This window comes from Anomalospiza imberbis, chromosome 7 (genome assembly GCF_031753505.1).
Source record: "Anomalospiza imberbis isolate Cuckoo-Finch-1a 21T00152 chromosome 7, ASM3175350v1, whole genome shotgun sequence".
NCBI classification, from domain to species: domain Eukaryota; kingdom Metazoa; phylum Chordata; class Aves; order Passeriformes; family Viduidae; genus Anomalospiza; species Anomalospiza imberbis.
Window position 1 is genome coordinate 23,013,109 of NC_089687.1, and position 16,423 is coordinate 23,029,531.

The window sequence follows — 16,423 nt, forward strand, 5'->3', positions numbered from 1 at the left end:
TTTCAGCCCAGATCCTCTCCAGGAGCAAATGTAAGGGCTTTCATCTGCACAATTTGGCAAGACAAGGCAAGATTTTTTTATTCCAGTGATGACTCAGGCATGACTTATGCACTTGGAAAATTGAATGTTTTCCATTTATTCATTTCCCAAAATGAGAGCACACCAGGGCTGCAGAAATGCTGGAAGTTCATAAGTATACTGGTGTGCCAAGTACAAAAGTGTCTAGTGCTGGAGGAGCAGGGAAATATCTTATGTTTCTTCACTTGGATGTGCAAAATTAGTGAATGTTTTCAGATCATGGCAATGTTACTGTACTCAGACTCCTGTTCTCTGATCTGTGGCATGAGGACAACACAAACATCTGCTGAAGCATTTATGACGGATTATAGGTTGTTAGAGTAACAGGAATAGCACATAAACATATCAAATGAAACTATTCATTATCAAAATTAGAGCTAGATCAGACTGAATATGATCTATGACCACACACTGAGTAAGAAAAATACAAATGCATGTTGAATAAACAGTGCCAGCTGGTCTTAATAATTTGTAGAAAAATAGTATCCTGTCAAACATATATATACAGGATTAATGTAAACCAAGGATCAAGGGGCAATTTTCATTTTAGAGTTCCCTTATGTATTTCTTCCCTTTGAAAGCTTTTCAGTTCTGTTAATGTGTTTTGATTGAGTAAATATGCACAGGATTTTTCAGATAGTGTAGTATGAAATTACAGCCAGAATTAATTGCAGCCTTTCCCATGCTTTCAATTCAAAGTCTATATATAACCTGACTTGATTTTTCAGCACCCTCTAGAGTAAGCAGAAAGATCCAGCAGCCTTTCCTTTCACAGCTAAAGTAATGCCCTCCTCTTTTTGAAATTTTGTTGGATTTTCTGATACTCTGAACCTTTAAAAATATTATGGAAGTATTGACACATGATAAAATATTAAATGAGTGTTCATATTATAAAAACATTCCTTAAGGTACTTTCACATAAAAACCTTACATCAGAAAATAAAAGCCAATCAAACCAATTGTAACCTGGCAACCAGGGACAATATTCCGACTGAAGTGTAACTTTACAAGCCTGTGGCTGATACTTTACCTACTGTAACTGCAATGAGAGTCTCTGGAAGAAGAGCTGCAAGGTTTAGTCAGTTCTGTGTTCATCAATCTTACTAGAAAATCAAGTAATTGTTTACATGAGGGTGGGTCAGCTCCTTCTGCCTCTCACACAGATCCTCCACTGTGCTCTCTACTGCCTTTCTTCTCTTTACAGTTTTCTGTCTATTTACACTGGGGCTTTATATCTTGGGTTCTTGAGTTGCTCCTCATTCTCCTATCAATACTGTCACTTCTTTCTGCAATTTTACTTTTATTATTTTGCATAATTCTCACAATTTAATGAGATTTTCAGTAGTATGAGCTAAATGCATGCAGCTCAAGCCTAGCCCTTGGGTCACAGACAGCTAAGTCCCTAGGAGATTAGTAACAAATGATGAGAGCCCACTGGTGTTTCCCCCCTGCCCCCAGCCTGCTCTGATCTTACACTCCAGCCCAGCACAGCGCTCAGTCCCCAGCTGAGCTCTCCCAGGCAGGTTATGCCAGTGCTGTGAAAGGCAACACCATCTCACAGAGCTCCCAGTGCTCATCCAAGTGTAATTCCAGTGCCCTCCCAGAGCACGTCTGGGCTGCTTTGTTGGTGTTGCTAAAATTCCAGAATTCAGCTGCAGCAAGGACCCAACAAAAAGCAGTACACCAATAACTCCTAGTGGGAAGCTGAGGGTTATGGAAGTTAGTTTTCTGTTTCTATGACAGTAAATTTTGTCTTTTAAAGAGTGGCAATAAACTGCCAAGAAAAGGGCATAATCTCCCTCTCAGTTTACACTGTTAATTCATTATTCATCATGCAGAATTAGAGAGCTTAACTGAAGGTCTCTGAGAGAAGTCTCAAGCAGTACACCATGGAAGTTCAGTAGCTGAGATGCTGTTGATTCTTTAAAAGTGAGATATAGCTCACTCTAAAAAAGCAGTTTGACAGATTTTTTTTTTTTCCCCAAAGCATGGTCATTTTTTTGGCAAGAACAATATAAGAAGAGTTGAATATGGGCTCAATGTCTGGAAGCTACACCTGATACAGAGCTTTTTATTATTATCAATGCTAATGTCATAATATGTTTGCTGCTGCAACCAAGAACTTCGTTAAACAGGTTGGTGATGGAGGAAGATTAGTTCCAGTGCCCAGTCTCAGTGAAGCTGACAGATACCAACCTCTGAGCCTTGTGATTAAAAAAAGAAAATGTTCTCTTTCAAAAAAATCTAAATTTGCTTCAACACCTTTCACATTAAAAGACATTCTTCAAGGGGAGAAAGAAATTTCTGCAGGTAAGATTTTTATCTTTCTTCAAAGCGGAAAAATGCATGTTTTCTAGTGAAGACATAGTAAACATAGTTTAAATTGTGCAGGTAGTCTGCTTCGTTAGTAAATGGGTAATAACATTTTTCTAGCTTAGTCATGTAATACATATTTTTAAGAAAATATTTTTTAAGAAAAAAAGTAAAAATCAAAATGGTAAGAAAGAAAGGGAAAAAGGACTTTCTAGGAAAAGAGTAAAAAAAAAAAAAAAAAAAAGTAATTTATACTAAAAACCCTTGATATTTTCTGAACTAGTATTAAAAAAAGTCAGTTAAGCCATCTTCACAAACCACAAATTCCTGACAGATGTACTGATGTATGTTGATTAATTGCTACATAAAATTTGTTTAGAAATGTACCCTTTTGTCTGTATACTCACTTTTAAGTGTGTGAGAATGGCCTCAGCTCCACAGCTCTTCCATGCTGGCAGTCCCTGGTGCAGAACTGAGCTCTGCACAGGCAAAAGCATTTGAAAACAGCTATTACATCTGACTGGTGTAATTTGATTTTCATAAGACTTTTCCCATGCTTACAATCTTTGTGGTGTGTTTAAAGAGCTTAACTGTTTTAAGTTCCCGTTTCTATGCCAGAGTGTAAATTTTGAGGAGATTCTAACAGAATTATGAGGTGCAAAATTGAACTGTACTGCCTGTATCTTCCTGTACATTCCTTTGCAAAGTGTGTAATTCATGTCTACAGGTTTTCTCAAAACAGTTTCATTGCTTTATTTTTTTTAAATGTCAATTTTGGCAAAATTATTGATGATATTACTTGCACAACAAATGCATCAGTTAAAAACTCTATTAAGACAAACTAATATGAGCACAGGAAATACCACTTGATCCCACAAGTGGGGATTTCAGGACACAAGCATGATAAGAAAAATTTTAATCCTAAATCTTACATTCAGGAGAAGTCAGCTGGCTTGTCCTGAATGAAAAAAAAATCATAAATGTCACTTAAAAGTCTGTAAAAATGTTGCAAAACCTCATTAAAAATTCTCACCAAACCTTACTAGTCTTTTCTGTAAAGGTTAAATGTCATGCACAGAAAGTATTAAGAAAGTCCTTTAATGTAAGCAAAGAGCTTTGTAATTGAATTTCCTTTTTTATGTGACAAAGACAAACATTTCCAATCCTTTTAGTATTATGAAAAATATATTAAGCTTCTTTTTGGTTAAAAAATTAACACAAACAGGTTTCATAGTAGCTGACTTAATAATGTCATTTTATCCTAATATCTGCAAAGGATTAAAAACAAAAAAAAGGAGTAAACCACAGATTCTTAGATGTATTTGGAAATCTAATCCCTGTGTTCATTTTAATTTGGTAACCAATGTGTTCTAGTATTTATTCTGTTAGTGTAATAGAAATGTATTTGATATTATAAAAGACATTTTTGTAGAGGTGCTTTGGTATCTACCTTTTGATTGTACAATAATTGAATGCAAACTTTCAAGCAAGTCTGAATTTATCTGTTGTTTTCCTTTAAAACCAATTGACGTAGTCCCTGGGCAGAGTTAATGTTGCTGGCACACCCATGTCCCATTCATATATTGCAAAAATAAAGAAAAATTGGGGTCTTTGTAGGGCATCTAGAAAAAATTCAGAATTCCCTAATAATTTTTATACAATGGCTTTCATTTTATTCCTAGTTTTAATATTCTGTGTGGCCTCCAGTGGGTCATTTTGGGTTCCAGAGCCTGTCATTTAAGCCAAAACATACTACATGTTTTTATGTATCAGCATCATAGTTACAGGTGGAAATACTTGAGGAGAATAATGATGTACACAGAAATTTGAAAATACCTCTAGTCTAACCCAAGACTCCTATGTACTCTTTCCATCAATCATCACTAGTAACACCAATAAACAAGTGCTCAATGAGCTCTGATTTTCATATCAAAATGATTAAGCACAGTAGGAATGTTTATTCTTGCTATGTGAAAATACTGTATTCAGACTTTTCATCACACAAAGGTTATCTTCTTTTACTCAGGTGTCTCGTCTTACCAGTTGCTCAACTATGAAGACAAATCAGATGTTTCGCTTAATGGCAGAAGAGGAAATCAGATAATGAATGATGTTGGTTTTGATGTTGCTGGATCAGATTCTGTTGCCTTTAAAGCTTCCTTTGGCATAGTGACCAAACACGAAGTTGAAGTACCAACTTTACTTAAAGAACTAACTACAAGGTTGTATTCTGTGCTTTGATTTCTGTTTCCATAAGTCTATTTCATACAGTTAGACTGAAAGTCCAAAGTTGTTAGGTTATGATTATTTTTAGCCAATCAGTAGCAGTCACCATCTGATATTTTGAAGGGAATCAGGTTGGATCACTGGGATTAGACACATGACCTGTATAATTCAGGCTGTACAATTTTCTGAATTCTTTGAATTACAGTGCATGTCTCAGGAAAAAAAAAAAAAAAACAACAAATCCAGAAAGGAAGAGTCTATCCAAGCTCCTATCTGTGTTACACCACGGTATTGAAAATTTGAAATCTCTTTGAATGACATTACATAACTTCAAGTTTCAGAAATAGGATTTCTTTGCCTTTGATGAACTAGAGAGCCATATGTGTTATTGCCATTCTAGATACTTTGAGGTTTTATGAAGCTATTACAGAGCCTTTTCTGCAAAAAAGCAAATTACGTTTATCTACTTAAATTTTCATAACCTTCTGTGACTTTTCTTTAAATCAAGTCTCTTCTACCAACATTCTTGTTGAGTTGTGGACACTGAAAATGAACTTGGTGTTCCCGTGGTGCTAGCACAGATTTCAAATGTGTAGAAATATGATGTGATTAATTCTAGGTGTAATTATTTTTTTCAATTTCAAAGATTGTCTCCTGGTAACAATGTCATCCCAGTGAATCCCAGTAGTGCATCCCAGTAAATTATTTACTATGCATGATGCAACTATGGCTTTTGCAAATATATATTGTTACCTTGTTGTATTTTACCAAGAAGTGCATTGCCATTTTGTATCTGCAACCTCTTCTTCCATATTTTCCTAGTTTATTTGTAACCTCCAAATGTCATCGTTAATAACTGGGAGTGAGGAAAGAGGATCTAGTCTCCTCAAAAAAAGATTCAGTGTTATAGAACTAACTGCCACTGTTGTAGAAATTCTTCTACAATCACTTGTTTCATGGTTGTTTATAAGTGAGATAAGGTTTTTTTTCAGTTAATGGCACTAAAAACAGAGTCAGATGGACAAGCTTTGAATTTTGCAGAGTGTCCCAGATATCCTCTGTAGAATACTGACTTTCCTTGAATTTTTTATTTCTGTTCCCAAACACTGAAAATCAATATTAAGTTTACAGAGATTGCCTTGGTCAGTTGTTTTACTGCTATGAAACAGACATTATGGTGATTTGTTTACTGATTTAAAGTTACTTAGCTGCTTTGTAAACTGCTAATTATGTCCAAATTTCCTTCCTGCCTCCCTCTTGATTTTAGAAAAATAAACTTTGATCATTGTCTAGTCCATCAATCAAGAAAAAGTAGGATGGAAATTTTGTGTGTGGTCATGGAAAGTATTCGAACTACAAGGCAGTGCTCATTAACTGTCCATACTGGAATGCGTGGAGAGACAATGAGGGTAAATATGTTTGACAAAGTTCTGTAACTCAAATGATCAAGCATAAAAAGCTCATTATTATAAATTTTATGGTTTGATTTAATTGTGTTATTATAATACAAACTCAGAAAAAATCTGAAGTAAATCAATATTATTGTTCTGATGTAAAGTGGTTTAAAAGTTGGTCTTTTGTTAGTAGTGCTTTTAGGACAGAGGGATGGGAAATGCATGAAAGGATGGCTAGACAATGAGCCATTGCTTGGGGTAGAGCCTCAGCAAAAACGTGGAATTTACTACTTCTTAGTTTGACTTTCTAATAAATGTATAACCTTTCTTTCATTATTATGGTCATCTTCTGTAACACATTGGAATTTCAGGTTCTAAACTTGAAGGGTTGGCATCTTACTCCTTGTCTTATGCTCTTCCTCCCCCTTCCATCTTGATGTGTTTGAATAATTAAACTTACAAGTCTTCTAACTTCACTCTTTCTGGTATTAATAAATCATCCACATAATTTTCAGTAAGTGATGCAAATTACTCTCTCTGTATCAAAATTTATTAAAATGCAAAGTAGTTAATAGAAAATTCTTCAGTTGTGAAATTTGATCTTCAATTTCAAAGTTTCCCCCTGGCATTGTAATTCTCAATATATGAAGTTAAGATTAGTATTTTGTTTATTTATTCATTTCAATTTGTAACCTTTTTTCTTTTGATCCTTCTCTAAATTATAGTTTCACATAATTGAAGATCAGAATTATAAAGGGCGGGACAAAGCCATTGTTTTTCCTGCACATACAACTATTGCTTTTAGTGTATTTGAACTCTACATTCATTTGGATGGTAATTTCGGTAAGTGATGTGAATTACTCTCATTACTGCTATTATATATAATGATCACAGTTTTTAAAACTGCTTTATTAATCTTGATATACATAAGCCCTGATCCCATACAATGGGATGCTTTAATTTTATGCACGTAAGTATTCTGACATTCTGACAGAAACAGTGCTTAAAAAGAAAAACAAGGCAGGTGCTAGAAAATAGTCTTTTGTGGGAACATTTCTTAAAAGTTAGACTTGGTATTTTTTAAATTCTGTGGTTGCATGGAACAAAAAACCCCACTTAGTTATATTTCTAGATGGTGAGAAACAGGTTTCTGAGACTACCTGATCAGTTCTGCATAAAATAGGCAAGTACAAAGATACAAGTAAAGAAAAAAGTGTACAGAACTTCTAAACTAATAACATTTTTCTGTTGGGGCTTTAATTTCAGTCTGATACATCATTTGCACATATAAATATCTAAAGCTATTTAGGAGGAATAAATTGCAGCAATTGGAAACAAATAAAACATTTGCATAGCATAGATTTTACCTTAAAGTATTTCTTTCAAGTTATGGATAGAATTCAGTATTAGAAGTGGTGAGTACAGAACTCACAGCCATGCTTACTATGTTTCATTTCTACTTTCAAGTAAGACTACAGAAATGTTTGTCCTTCAGAATCAGGGCTTCCATTGTTATGCTACTGACTGTCCTGACCCCTTAACATGACCATAATTTGTGTATGAACTAAAACAGGCTCTGAGGATGTTAATTGAAAGCCACCAACAGTTGAAAATTCCCATCAATTCTGTTTACTTGATTCTGTGGGCTATTACGGTGTGCAGACTTGTATTAAAAAGTTATACTAGCCATTAAAAACATTAGAAAAGCCGAATTTAATCACTGTTAACTTTATTGATTAAAAAGCATATTAAATTGTTGTGCAATTATGGCTTTTATATTTAGTCCTTTTAAAAACTTTTCATTTTTACAGAACTTTGTGTGACTCCAATTGCAAAAGGAGGATTTGAAAGAGAGAAGTCTGGATCATCTTCACTGACCAAATTCAGAAGATTAAAGAATAATTTGTTTCATCGAAGTAAGACTTTTGATATTTATATACAAATGTATATACAAATGTCTTATTTAAAAGTGTATCTTTGTTTCTTTAATTTCTGTCCAAGATGGATGTTTAAAGAAAAAAATTTTGACGCAAAATGTATCTCTCAATTTCTAGGGTCTTGAAATGATTATAGAGTTACTAAAATTTACATTTGAGAACATGTCTCACAGAAATAACAAATCTGTTTATTAAACTCTAAAGATCTTAAAATGTATGGCTGTTGATAAACTGGTAGTGAGTAATTACACAGTTAACATTGAGCCTATTTCATGTGTTTGCCATTTACAGCTCGTATTATACAAGTTATAATTACAGTAATATTTGAAGGCAAAAGCTGTAAATAGTTTTTTGTAAATATCAAACAATATAACTGCAATAATTGAATGTACTCCTTAGGCACTATGTTCCTGTGGCAGGATACCATCATAGACCTCTTTTCTCATTCTAATATGAACATAGCATCCAACAAAAATGTGGATCCCTGTATGCAGCTTTAGACCAAGACTAAACTTGTTAAACTTGTAACACTCCTTGGTCCAAGTACTTTGGAAATCTGCAGATCTGAGTGTGAAGATAAATGCTGAGCAGTAAACATGTCCCAAATGCTGCTGTGTGGAGGTGTTCTTCCTCCACTGTATCCCATTCTTGATCAAAGGACTTTTATGGACCAAGCCTTCATTGCTGCTCCAGTCCACACAAGGGGAATAAATCTTCAGTGGGTATGATACATCTCAGGAGCTGTAGCTGCCTAAAAGTTCTTCACTCAATCTAGTCAGTCCCTGAAGAGAGAGGGAAAGGTAGGTAGTTCCCTGGCACATCTGAATGCTCAGAAATCTGCTAGGAGGTTAACAAGGAGTCATCCGAGTTTTCTAAACATATTAAGTATTAGTGGGATTTTTTGGTAAATAATAGGAAATAAAAGTGAATTTACAATGTTTAGAACATAAAACTAGAAATGCAAAAATAGAAACAAGTACACAGCTGTGGTTTGACTTTACACCAATTTCTCAGAAGCCTGCCTCATGCCTATCCTATAGGTATATTTCTAAAAATATAATTACATAGGTCATATACAAGAAATTCTGGCTTTTGTCAGTGTCTTAAGTGAAGTTGAAGAAAATTTTTTATCATACAGGGTTTTTGATGGGAAGCAATCTGTATGGCATGCTTAGAACAGTTTTGTGCATCAGTTGTTATTTCTATAATTAAACTGATATTTTTAAAACAACAGATAATGTAATAACAAAATACTGCTTCTTTTCCTTGTATGTTCTTTTTCAGATAAAGGAGTAGTAGAAATCGTTGCTAACTCTGATCCTTATTTGGAGGACCTTTTTGCAGAATATTACGAAAAAGCTGCAAGCATGACTGATCTCTCTACAAGCTATCTCAGAGACGGTTCTCATATCCGAATGAATTTACTTAATAACAACATCCCCAAAGGCCCCTGTGTCCTTTGTGGAATGGGAAGTTCAAAAAGGGAGACAGTCTATGGATGCCTGGAGTGTTCTTTTAATGGACAGAAGTACGTACGATTGCATGCTGTGCCCTGTTTTGACCTCTGGCATAAGAGAATGAAGTAACTGATCTGGGTAAGTGCCTGTTATCACAGACATGGGCATAACTGTGCCACAAACTTTTCAGTTAGTAAATATGTCTCCAATTGTGAAATGCAAAACAGTGGAAGTGCAAAACATTTTATTACGCTGTTATCTTCAAATTCTTTTCTTCACAGTTGATGACCTCTACTTTAAAATGCACATGAATTTCCTGACAATGTTGGTTTTCCTAGAACTTTTTCATTATCATGATAATTAAAAACATACTTTTAAATAGTATTTTCTAATGTCAAAATATATGCTAGAACTTAAAGTTGTTTACACAAACTTATTGTTAAACCCCAAAATGTCGCCTTTCTCTACACTGGCATATGATGGGAAAATGAGAATATTTGTTAATAATTTAGTGTTCTCATGAATGTTTAATTGAAGTATCAGATTAAAAAACCATGCTAAAACTTAGCTCAGTCTAATGTTTCAGTTACAAAAGGGAACAACTGGAACTATGGATGGGAGCTTCGTATTAGGGTGCTGTTGCCTAATATCAAGTTTGTTTTATTATGAAAAAGTATCAGCCAGTCTACCTGCTGCAGTTGGATTCTATGTCACAGCTGCTCTTGACTTTCTTTTATGTGCTCAGAAAAAAACCTGCTTAGCAGAAAATGTTTTGGAAGCTTATGAAAATAATGGAACTGCTCACTCCAACAAGACTTCAGGGGTGAAGGTATTTAACAGCTGCATCCCGGCCTCAGGAAATTGAGTCTGTTGAGGACTGGACCACCACAGAGCTGTGTCCAGGGCTGGGATTGGGCTGTGGGGAAGGGCGCTGTTAAACCTCTCACCACAGTTTTACACTGGCAGAGCAAAAAACCTTTTTATACCTTTTAAAATTATTTCAAGGATAACCCAGGTATGGAAGCTTTTTTCACTTGTGCTGTTGTTGATGTTGGCGAACCCAGTGGGAAGGATGATGACTTCTAACTCTAGTTCAGAAGGCTGAATGATTTCTTTATTATAATTATGCTATAATACATTACCATACTATAGAAAAGAGGATACTAAAAACTACATGCTACTTTCTCTAACTATCATATCTAACTAACTCACAACTCGTGACCCTCTCGCAAGAGTCCAGACACAGGTGGATCTGACTGGCCATCAGGCCCAAACAATCAAGGAGCAGAAATAGAAATTGTTTTCTCTTTCATTTCTCTCTGCACCTCAATGACAAATCCTGAGAGAGAAATGTGCTTACCACATTGTGCTGCCACTTTCACTGTATACATCTGATTATTACATGCTGAAATGAATACAGCCATTGCTTTTCATGTGAGAAGAGTGAAGTATGTTACACAAGTGTTATGATGTGTTCTGCACAAGCAGAGCAGTTAACAGATAAAAGTACTATCTATTAACTATTGCTACTTCTTTGCATTTTTCCAGTGAGGAAAACCAGAATAATGCCCAAATAATTAATTACTTGAGTTTATATACAGCATCTCCCATCATCTTCAACCTCATTGAATTAAATTATAATAGTGCAGATTTTTAACTTGGTGCTGCTGAACAAACTGGCTAACCTGATCATTTTACTAAATCAAAGTTTAAACACTCCCTTAAAGTACTGCTTTTTCTTCAACACCAAATTCTTTATGTTAATATTATATCAAAGAGGTTATTTTAAGTTGTTTTAAAAACATTTTTGTTTTTACCTTAACATTCCATAGCCAGAGTTTGTCCATTTTAAGGCCTTTTATAGTTAATTGCTGCAAATGGCCTTTCCTCAAGAAGTTAGGCTAGGAGCCTGCAGGGGTCTAAGAGCTGTATTCCTGGGATTCTGTTTTCCCTTTTTATTTTACAGGGGATTGAGAAGTGTTCAGCAGTTACATTCCAGTGTGTCAAAGGCTACTGTAACTTTTGTGTGCTCAATAGAACAGAAATAATTATTTTAATCAGTATTTCACCAAATGAGAGACTAGTGAGCAATACTGTACGATTGGAAAATGCTGTAGGAACCACAAATATTAGATCATGGTGTACTTCAATTTTATTTTGTTTGAAACATCTGACACATTTTATTAGCTGAATGTTAGAAATAAGATTTTTACAGTCACCTTAAGATATATAAAAAGATTCCACGATAAAAAAAATACAAAAATTCTGTGACAAGGTATTATTATTTAGAATTCAGTGTGCAGAAAACAGCCAAAGATTTTTTAAAGTACTTAGAGTTCATCATGCTGGTAGACATTGTACTCCTTTGCTGATATGAAGCCATCTCCATCATGGTCATTCTTCTTAAATATATCAGCTAAGATTTCATTGTGGGCGGAGGGATGACGTTTTTTGCCATCTCTTGCAAACTCTTCTTTCAAATACTGGCTTATCTAGGAGAAAAGGAAAAAGTCAAATCATCGTGACTTTTATGCTAGTACTCAGTTTAGCTATCTTCAAGGACACTGCGGGTATCACAAGTAATGCATTGTGATTCCAGTGCAGACACATCTACAGCTTGTCTACAGGAAGTGTGAGACTTATGAATGTATTAAAGCAAATTTCAGCAAACTACAGCACAGTGTAGTTTGTGTAAACACACAGAAACCTTACATGATCAGCTGCAGCAGAGGCAGCTCATGTAAAGATAACACTGATGCAGCCACACCTATAGTTTTATAAATTATTTGTTTCAAATTATTTTTATCATATTACCTCAAGTTCAGAGAGTTTCCTGTCACCGTCTTTGTCTATTTGATTGAATGCCTCAACGCTACGAGGTCCTTTATTTACTGCATAAAGTTCAATCTCAAAGATCAGTGTTGCATTGGGTGGAATCTTGCCCTGTGCTATGAATGAAAGAAAAAAAAGCTGTTAAGGAATCAGACACTATGGGCAGAGATCACATGTATGATAAATTCACAGGTAAAGCATTTCTTTACTAAAAAAGGCCATGTTAATATTCAGATTAAACTCTGAATTCAAATGTTGTACATCTAGACAGGAAGATTGTTTGATTGTGTTAGATAAATGATTTTGGAAGAAACTTGCTAATCATGTACTTGCCTGAAACAAAACTGTATTGCATACCAATTCAGGTACTTTCAGAGATTAGGTGACTGGTTATTATGAAAAACAAATACTTCTAAAGTTCTCACTCTTTCACATCCTGTCATATGACAGGGCTTATTCAGAGACTGGTTCTAAGATATATGTCTTTATTAAACAGTTGCAATCTGATTTAAAATATAACAGTAGTAGATCAATGCTCCTATGCATTGTCTGTCTGAAGAAACAGACAGTACCATGTTTTACCTACTTTGTATGAATTATACCTATGAATTTACCTATGGTAAAAGGTATTTTACATATGCTGTAAAATAATATTTAAAATGTACATCTCAAAAAGTAGCAACAGAATGTAAGTCATCTGACTTGCAAAAAATCCCCATAGAAACTTCAAACTACTGGAATACTTTTTCTGGCCTCTGAATTAAGAAAACCGCTGTTAGAATTCTTTGTTCCTGGATCAAAGCATTTTCTGCCACCTGATGTAAAAACAGCACTGCCTACAAACACAGGCCCATGTACCATGCATCTGGCAAAAAAGGGGAACTGAAAAGAGACAGCAACAAACCAATGCAGTCTAAAAATAGTGCCAGAAGAGCATAAAGAAATCATGCAGTATAAAATTGAAATGTAAACATGCAAGCTGCCAAAGCCAGTGAGCATGACACTGTAACCTCAGAATTTTGAGCTTGTGTCCATCCTTCATAAATTGAAGAAAAGCTAAAGAATCTACACTGTTTGTAAACAGAAGATAAACAAAATTATTACACTACTCATCTAAAATCGCTATAGTAAAAATAACAGGTTTCAGAGTTCAAAAGGTTTTAACTTTCCATGCTTTAGAAAAGTAGAAGTTTTAAATACTTCTGAATATAAATAATGATTTAAATACACCTTACAAAAGAAAGATACAATACTAGAATTCAGTGCCAGCAGTTTACAAATATACATACCAACAAAGGAAAGACATGTAAAGATTTAGAAAGCCACATGCATCTTTTCTAATTCAAGATTAGGCAGGTATCTTCCCCAGCATGCAGGAATATGCTGAGACAGAGGACAGGTGTGCTGTAGGAAAATACTGCTTCCTTCAAGTGTTACCTGGAACAAACAGTTAATACTAGTATTAAAGAACAATCTTTTATTTGTATCAGTGTTTTTCCTTTTTGTATGAAATTGTATTAAAGACAAAACTGATGCATTGAATTCTGACATATCAGTACCAAAATATTATTACAGAGCAGGAACTACCTTTTCACAGAAACTACTACACCCAGGTCAGAGCTGAATTTATCTACATTTGAGTGCTGAAACACTGCATAAAACTTGTACTGGAACTTTTTTTAAGTAATCTGCACACTGAGTTATCTTATATTCAAATCAGATTTCATGCATTGCACTGTTGCAATTACTGTGTAATGTGATAATGAGAGCCATTAACTATTCAGAATGTAAGCAGTATTTTAAGCAAATTATTTCTACTTAGATTAATTGCACTGCATTATATTTCATTTTATTCAGAAGATGCAGATTGTCATTAAAAGGCTAAACAGGTAGCAGTCAAATAATAAAAACCAAATGTGACTGGAATTTAATATATTAACACAATAATGGCTCATGGAGATCTTCCTTTTGCTGCCAATTTTTCACACTATGGCAGTACTTGGGAAACACACTGGGTGTCGTGTACTGAGTTCTAATGGGAACTGCAAAGCCTGGGTGTGGGTCTGTGGTCAGGACTACTTAAACTGCGTAGCAATGAGCAGGACTGGGGCTGCACAGCTGCACTGCCTCCAAATGGGAGCACCAGTTCTCACAGACATTTACAATACTACGTATTGTAGGTTTCAAAGGGTAAAAAACACAGGAAAGATAAAGTTTAGAGTTAGAACTTCTTTTTTTACCATATCCTTGCTGTCCGTATGCTAATGATGGAGGGATTGTCACTTTCCGTTTTTCTCCAGGGCACATATTCATCATAGCAATATCTAAGCCTTTTATGACTTGTCCAACACCCAGAACAAACCATTTTGGATGACCTTCGTTTTGCGTCCGACTATTAAAAAAAAACTGTGTATGAGTAACATTAATAGAATATTTTTTAACATCAATATAACTTTTAATTGCAGTTAGTAAGAACATAGATTATTAGCACACAAGAATGTTTAGAGTGCAAGACTACAAAGTATAAATACTTTTTCTGCTACATTTATAATTTAAGGTCAAATCTTGATATATGTAAGGGGAAAACCTCCTTTAAAAAAACAAAGAACGCCCTTGTTTTTGAACTTCTTATAACAACATCCGATCTTCCTGATCATGTACACTGCACGCCAGAAACAAGGTGACACTGCAGGAAGTCTCCAAGAAGAATGTGGGGAGCACTAGAAAGTGAAAATGTCTTCAGCAGTTCACAACACTGCAGGATGGGATGGGACTGAGAGTGCAGGTGTGTGCTGGTGGAACCTGGCAATGTCAGCTGTAGGACTGTGTGCTCACCTACCACTCCGGCCAGCTCAGATAGCCAATGCTTGAGGCATCTTCTGGTCTTATGAGGCCTCCCCAGTATGGGCACTACACTGAACAGCAACTGAGCAAAACATCCAGAGAACAACGTTTTATGTACCAGTCGGTCACTTCAACAGGCAAAGAAATGCAAGTGAAATGGCACTGTTAAATGTAGAATTATCCTATATACTAATTTTTTTCTTAAATTATACAAGTGGGGGAATGGATCAAGATTTTGATGAGCTAAGCTATTGAGCTAAGCTATTGTCTGAGGATAGATGGATGGGGCAAAGTGAAAAAGCAAAAAACTAAATTATAACTTTGCAGTAAAATGGGCGGCACAACAAATCAAGAAGGGAAACAGCAACACGCACGAGGCAAAAAGGCTGCAAACCACTAGTATAATAATATGGTTACACTGCACAGTGCCAACTATATGGAAGTGGATGCTGTATAAAAGTTTCTGCCTAAAATTGTTAGTGTGCATTCCTACCAGGAGCTCCTCCTCCCAGTCTTGAGTTTTTCTGCACAGGTTACAGCACAGAACATGGCAAACATCAACATCATGGGTTTTTTTTTTTCCACTCTGACAAAAGGGGGCTCCATGTGAGGTGTGGGCTACAGGCTCTCGAAGTTTCTCCCTAGGGACTCCCTAGTTTAACCCTAGAGAAGTTCTGCATCCTTCAACACTCGGCTGAGGAAAAGTGAAGATAGAGACGGGGAGAAATTACTATTGCTGATGCGGTCAGTACGGCCCCGAGCTGTGCCCACGCCGGGAGCGCCCCGAGTCGCGCTTATCTGGCTTCGGGTGAGTGCAGCTGTTGTGCCACGCACGCCGCCGGGCAGGGCCCATCGCCCGTCCTCCCACCCGCTGTCGCGGGGCTCACCTGCAGTAAAACTTGGATCCGTCGCTGGCCAGGAATCCGTCATAGTGCGCGTTCAGCAGGTCGCCCTTCTTGCTCTTCGGGCTGCAGGCCTCGGGGAGGTGCAGCACCTCTATCTGAACCTCCTCCACTGCCGCCGTGCCGCCCCCGGCCCGCGCCGGGGTCGCCAGCAGCGCCAGCGGCAGCAGGAGCAGCGTCAGCCCTCGGCCCATGTCGCTCCGAGGCGGCCGCTGGCGTGGCACTATCCCCGCCGCGCCGAGGGGCGGGGGCCGAGCCAGCGCCGCCGCCCCGCCTCAGTCGCGCCGGACGTGGGGACGAGCCCGGCCCAGGCAGCGGCCGCGAGGCGGGCGGTTCTTGGGGCCGCCCTCTCCCCTCAGGAAGTGGAAGGGACGTCGGAAGCAGCCGCGGGGTGGCGGGGCCGAGAGCGCGGCCAGGCGCGCATGGGGGATGCAGAGCAC

The 16,423-nt window shown here is 36.7% G+C and overlaps 2 protein-coding genes across 2 annotated transcripts; one reads left to right on the forward strand and one right to left on the reverse strand.

The window, feature by feature from the left end:
• Nucleotides 1-1,271: 1,271 nt before the first annotated feature.
• PJVK (pejvakin) lies at nt 1,272-10,135 on the forward strand. Its single transcript, XM_068195993.1, has 6 exons — nt 1,272-2,388; nt 4,418-4,613; nt 5,885-6,026; nt 6,737-6,854; nt 7,823-7,927; nt 9,233-10,135. Exons 1-6 carry the CDS (start codon nt 2,178-2,180, stop codon nt 9,532-9,534), a joined length of 1,074 nt encoding a protein of 357 aa, XP_068052094.1. The 5' UTR covers nt 1,272-2,177; the 3' UTR covers nt 9,535-10,135.
• Nucleotides 10,136-11,539: 1,404 nt separating this feature from the next.
• FKBP7 (FKBP prolyl isomerase 7) lies at nt 11,540-16,336 on the reverse strand. Its single transcript, XM_068195997.1, has 4 exons — nt 15,969-16,336; nt 14,478-14,629; nt 12,220-12,353; nt 11,540-11,897 (listed from the first exon to the last, which is right to left on the reverse strand). Exons 1-4 carry the CDS (start codon nt 16,175-16,177, stop codon nt 11,736-11,738), a joined length of 657 nt encoding a protein of 218 aa, XP_068052098.1. The 5' UTR covers nt 16,178-16,336; the 3' UTR covers nt 11,540-11,735.
• Between the last annotated feature and the right edge of the window lie 87 nt (nt 16,337-16,423).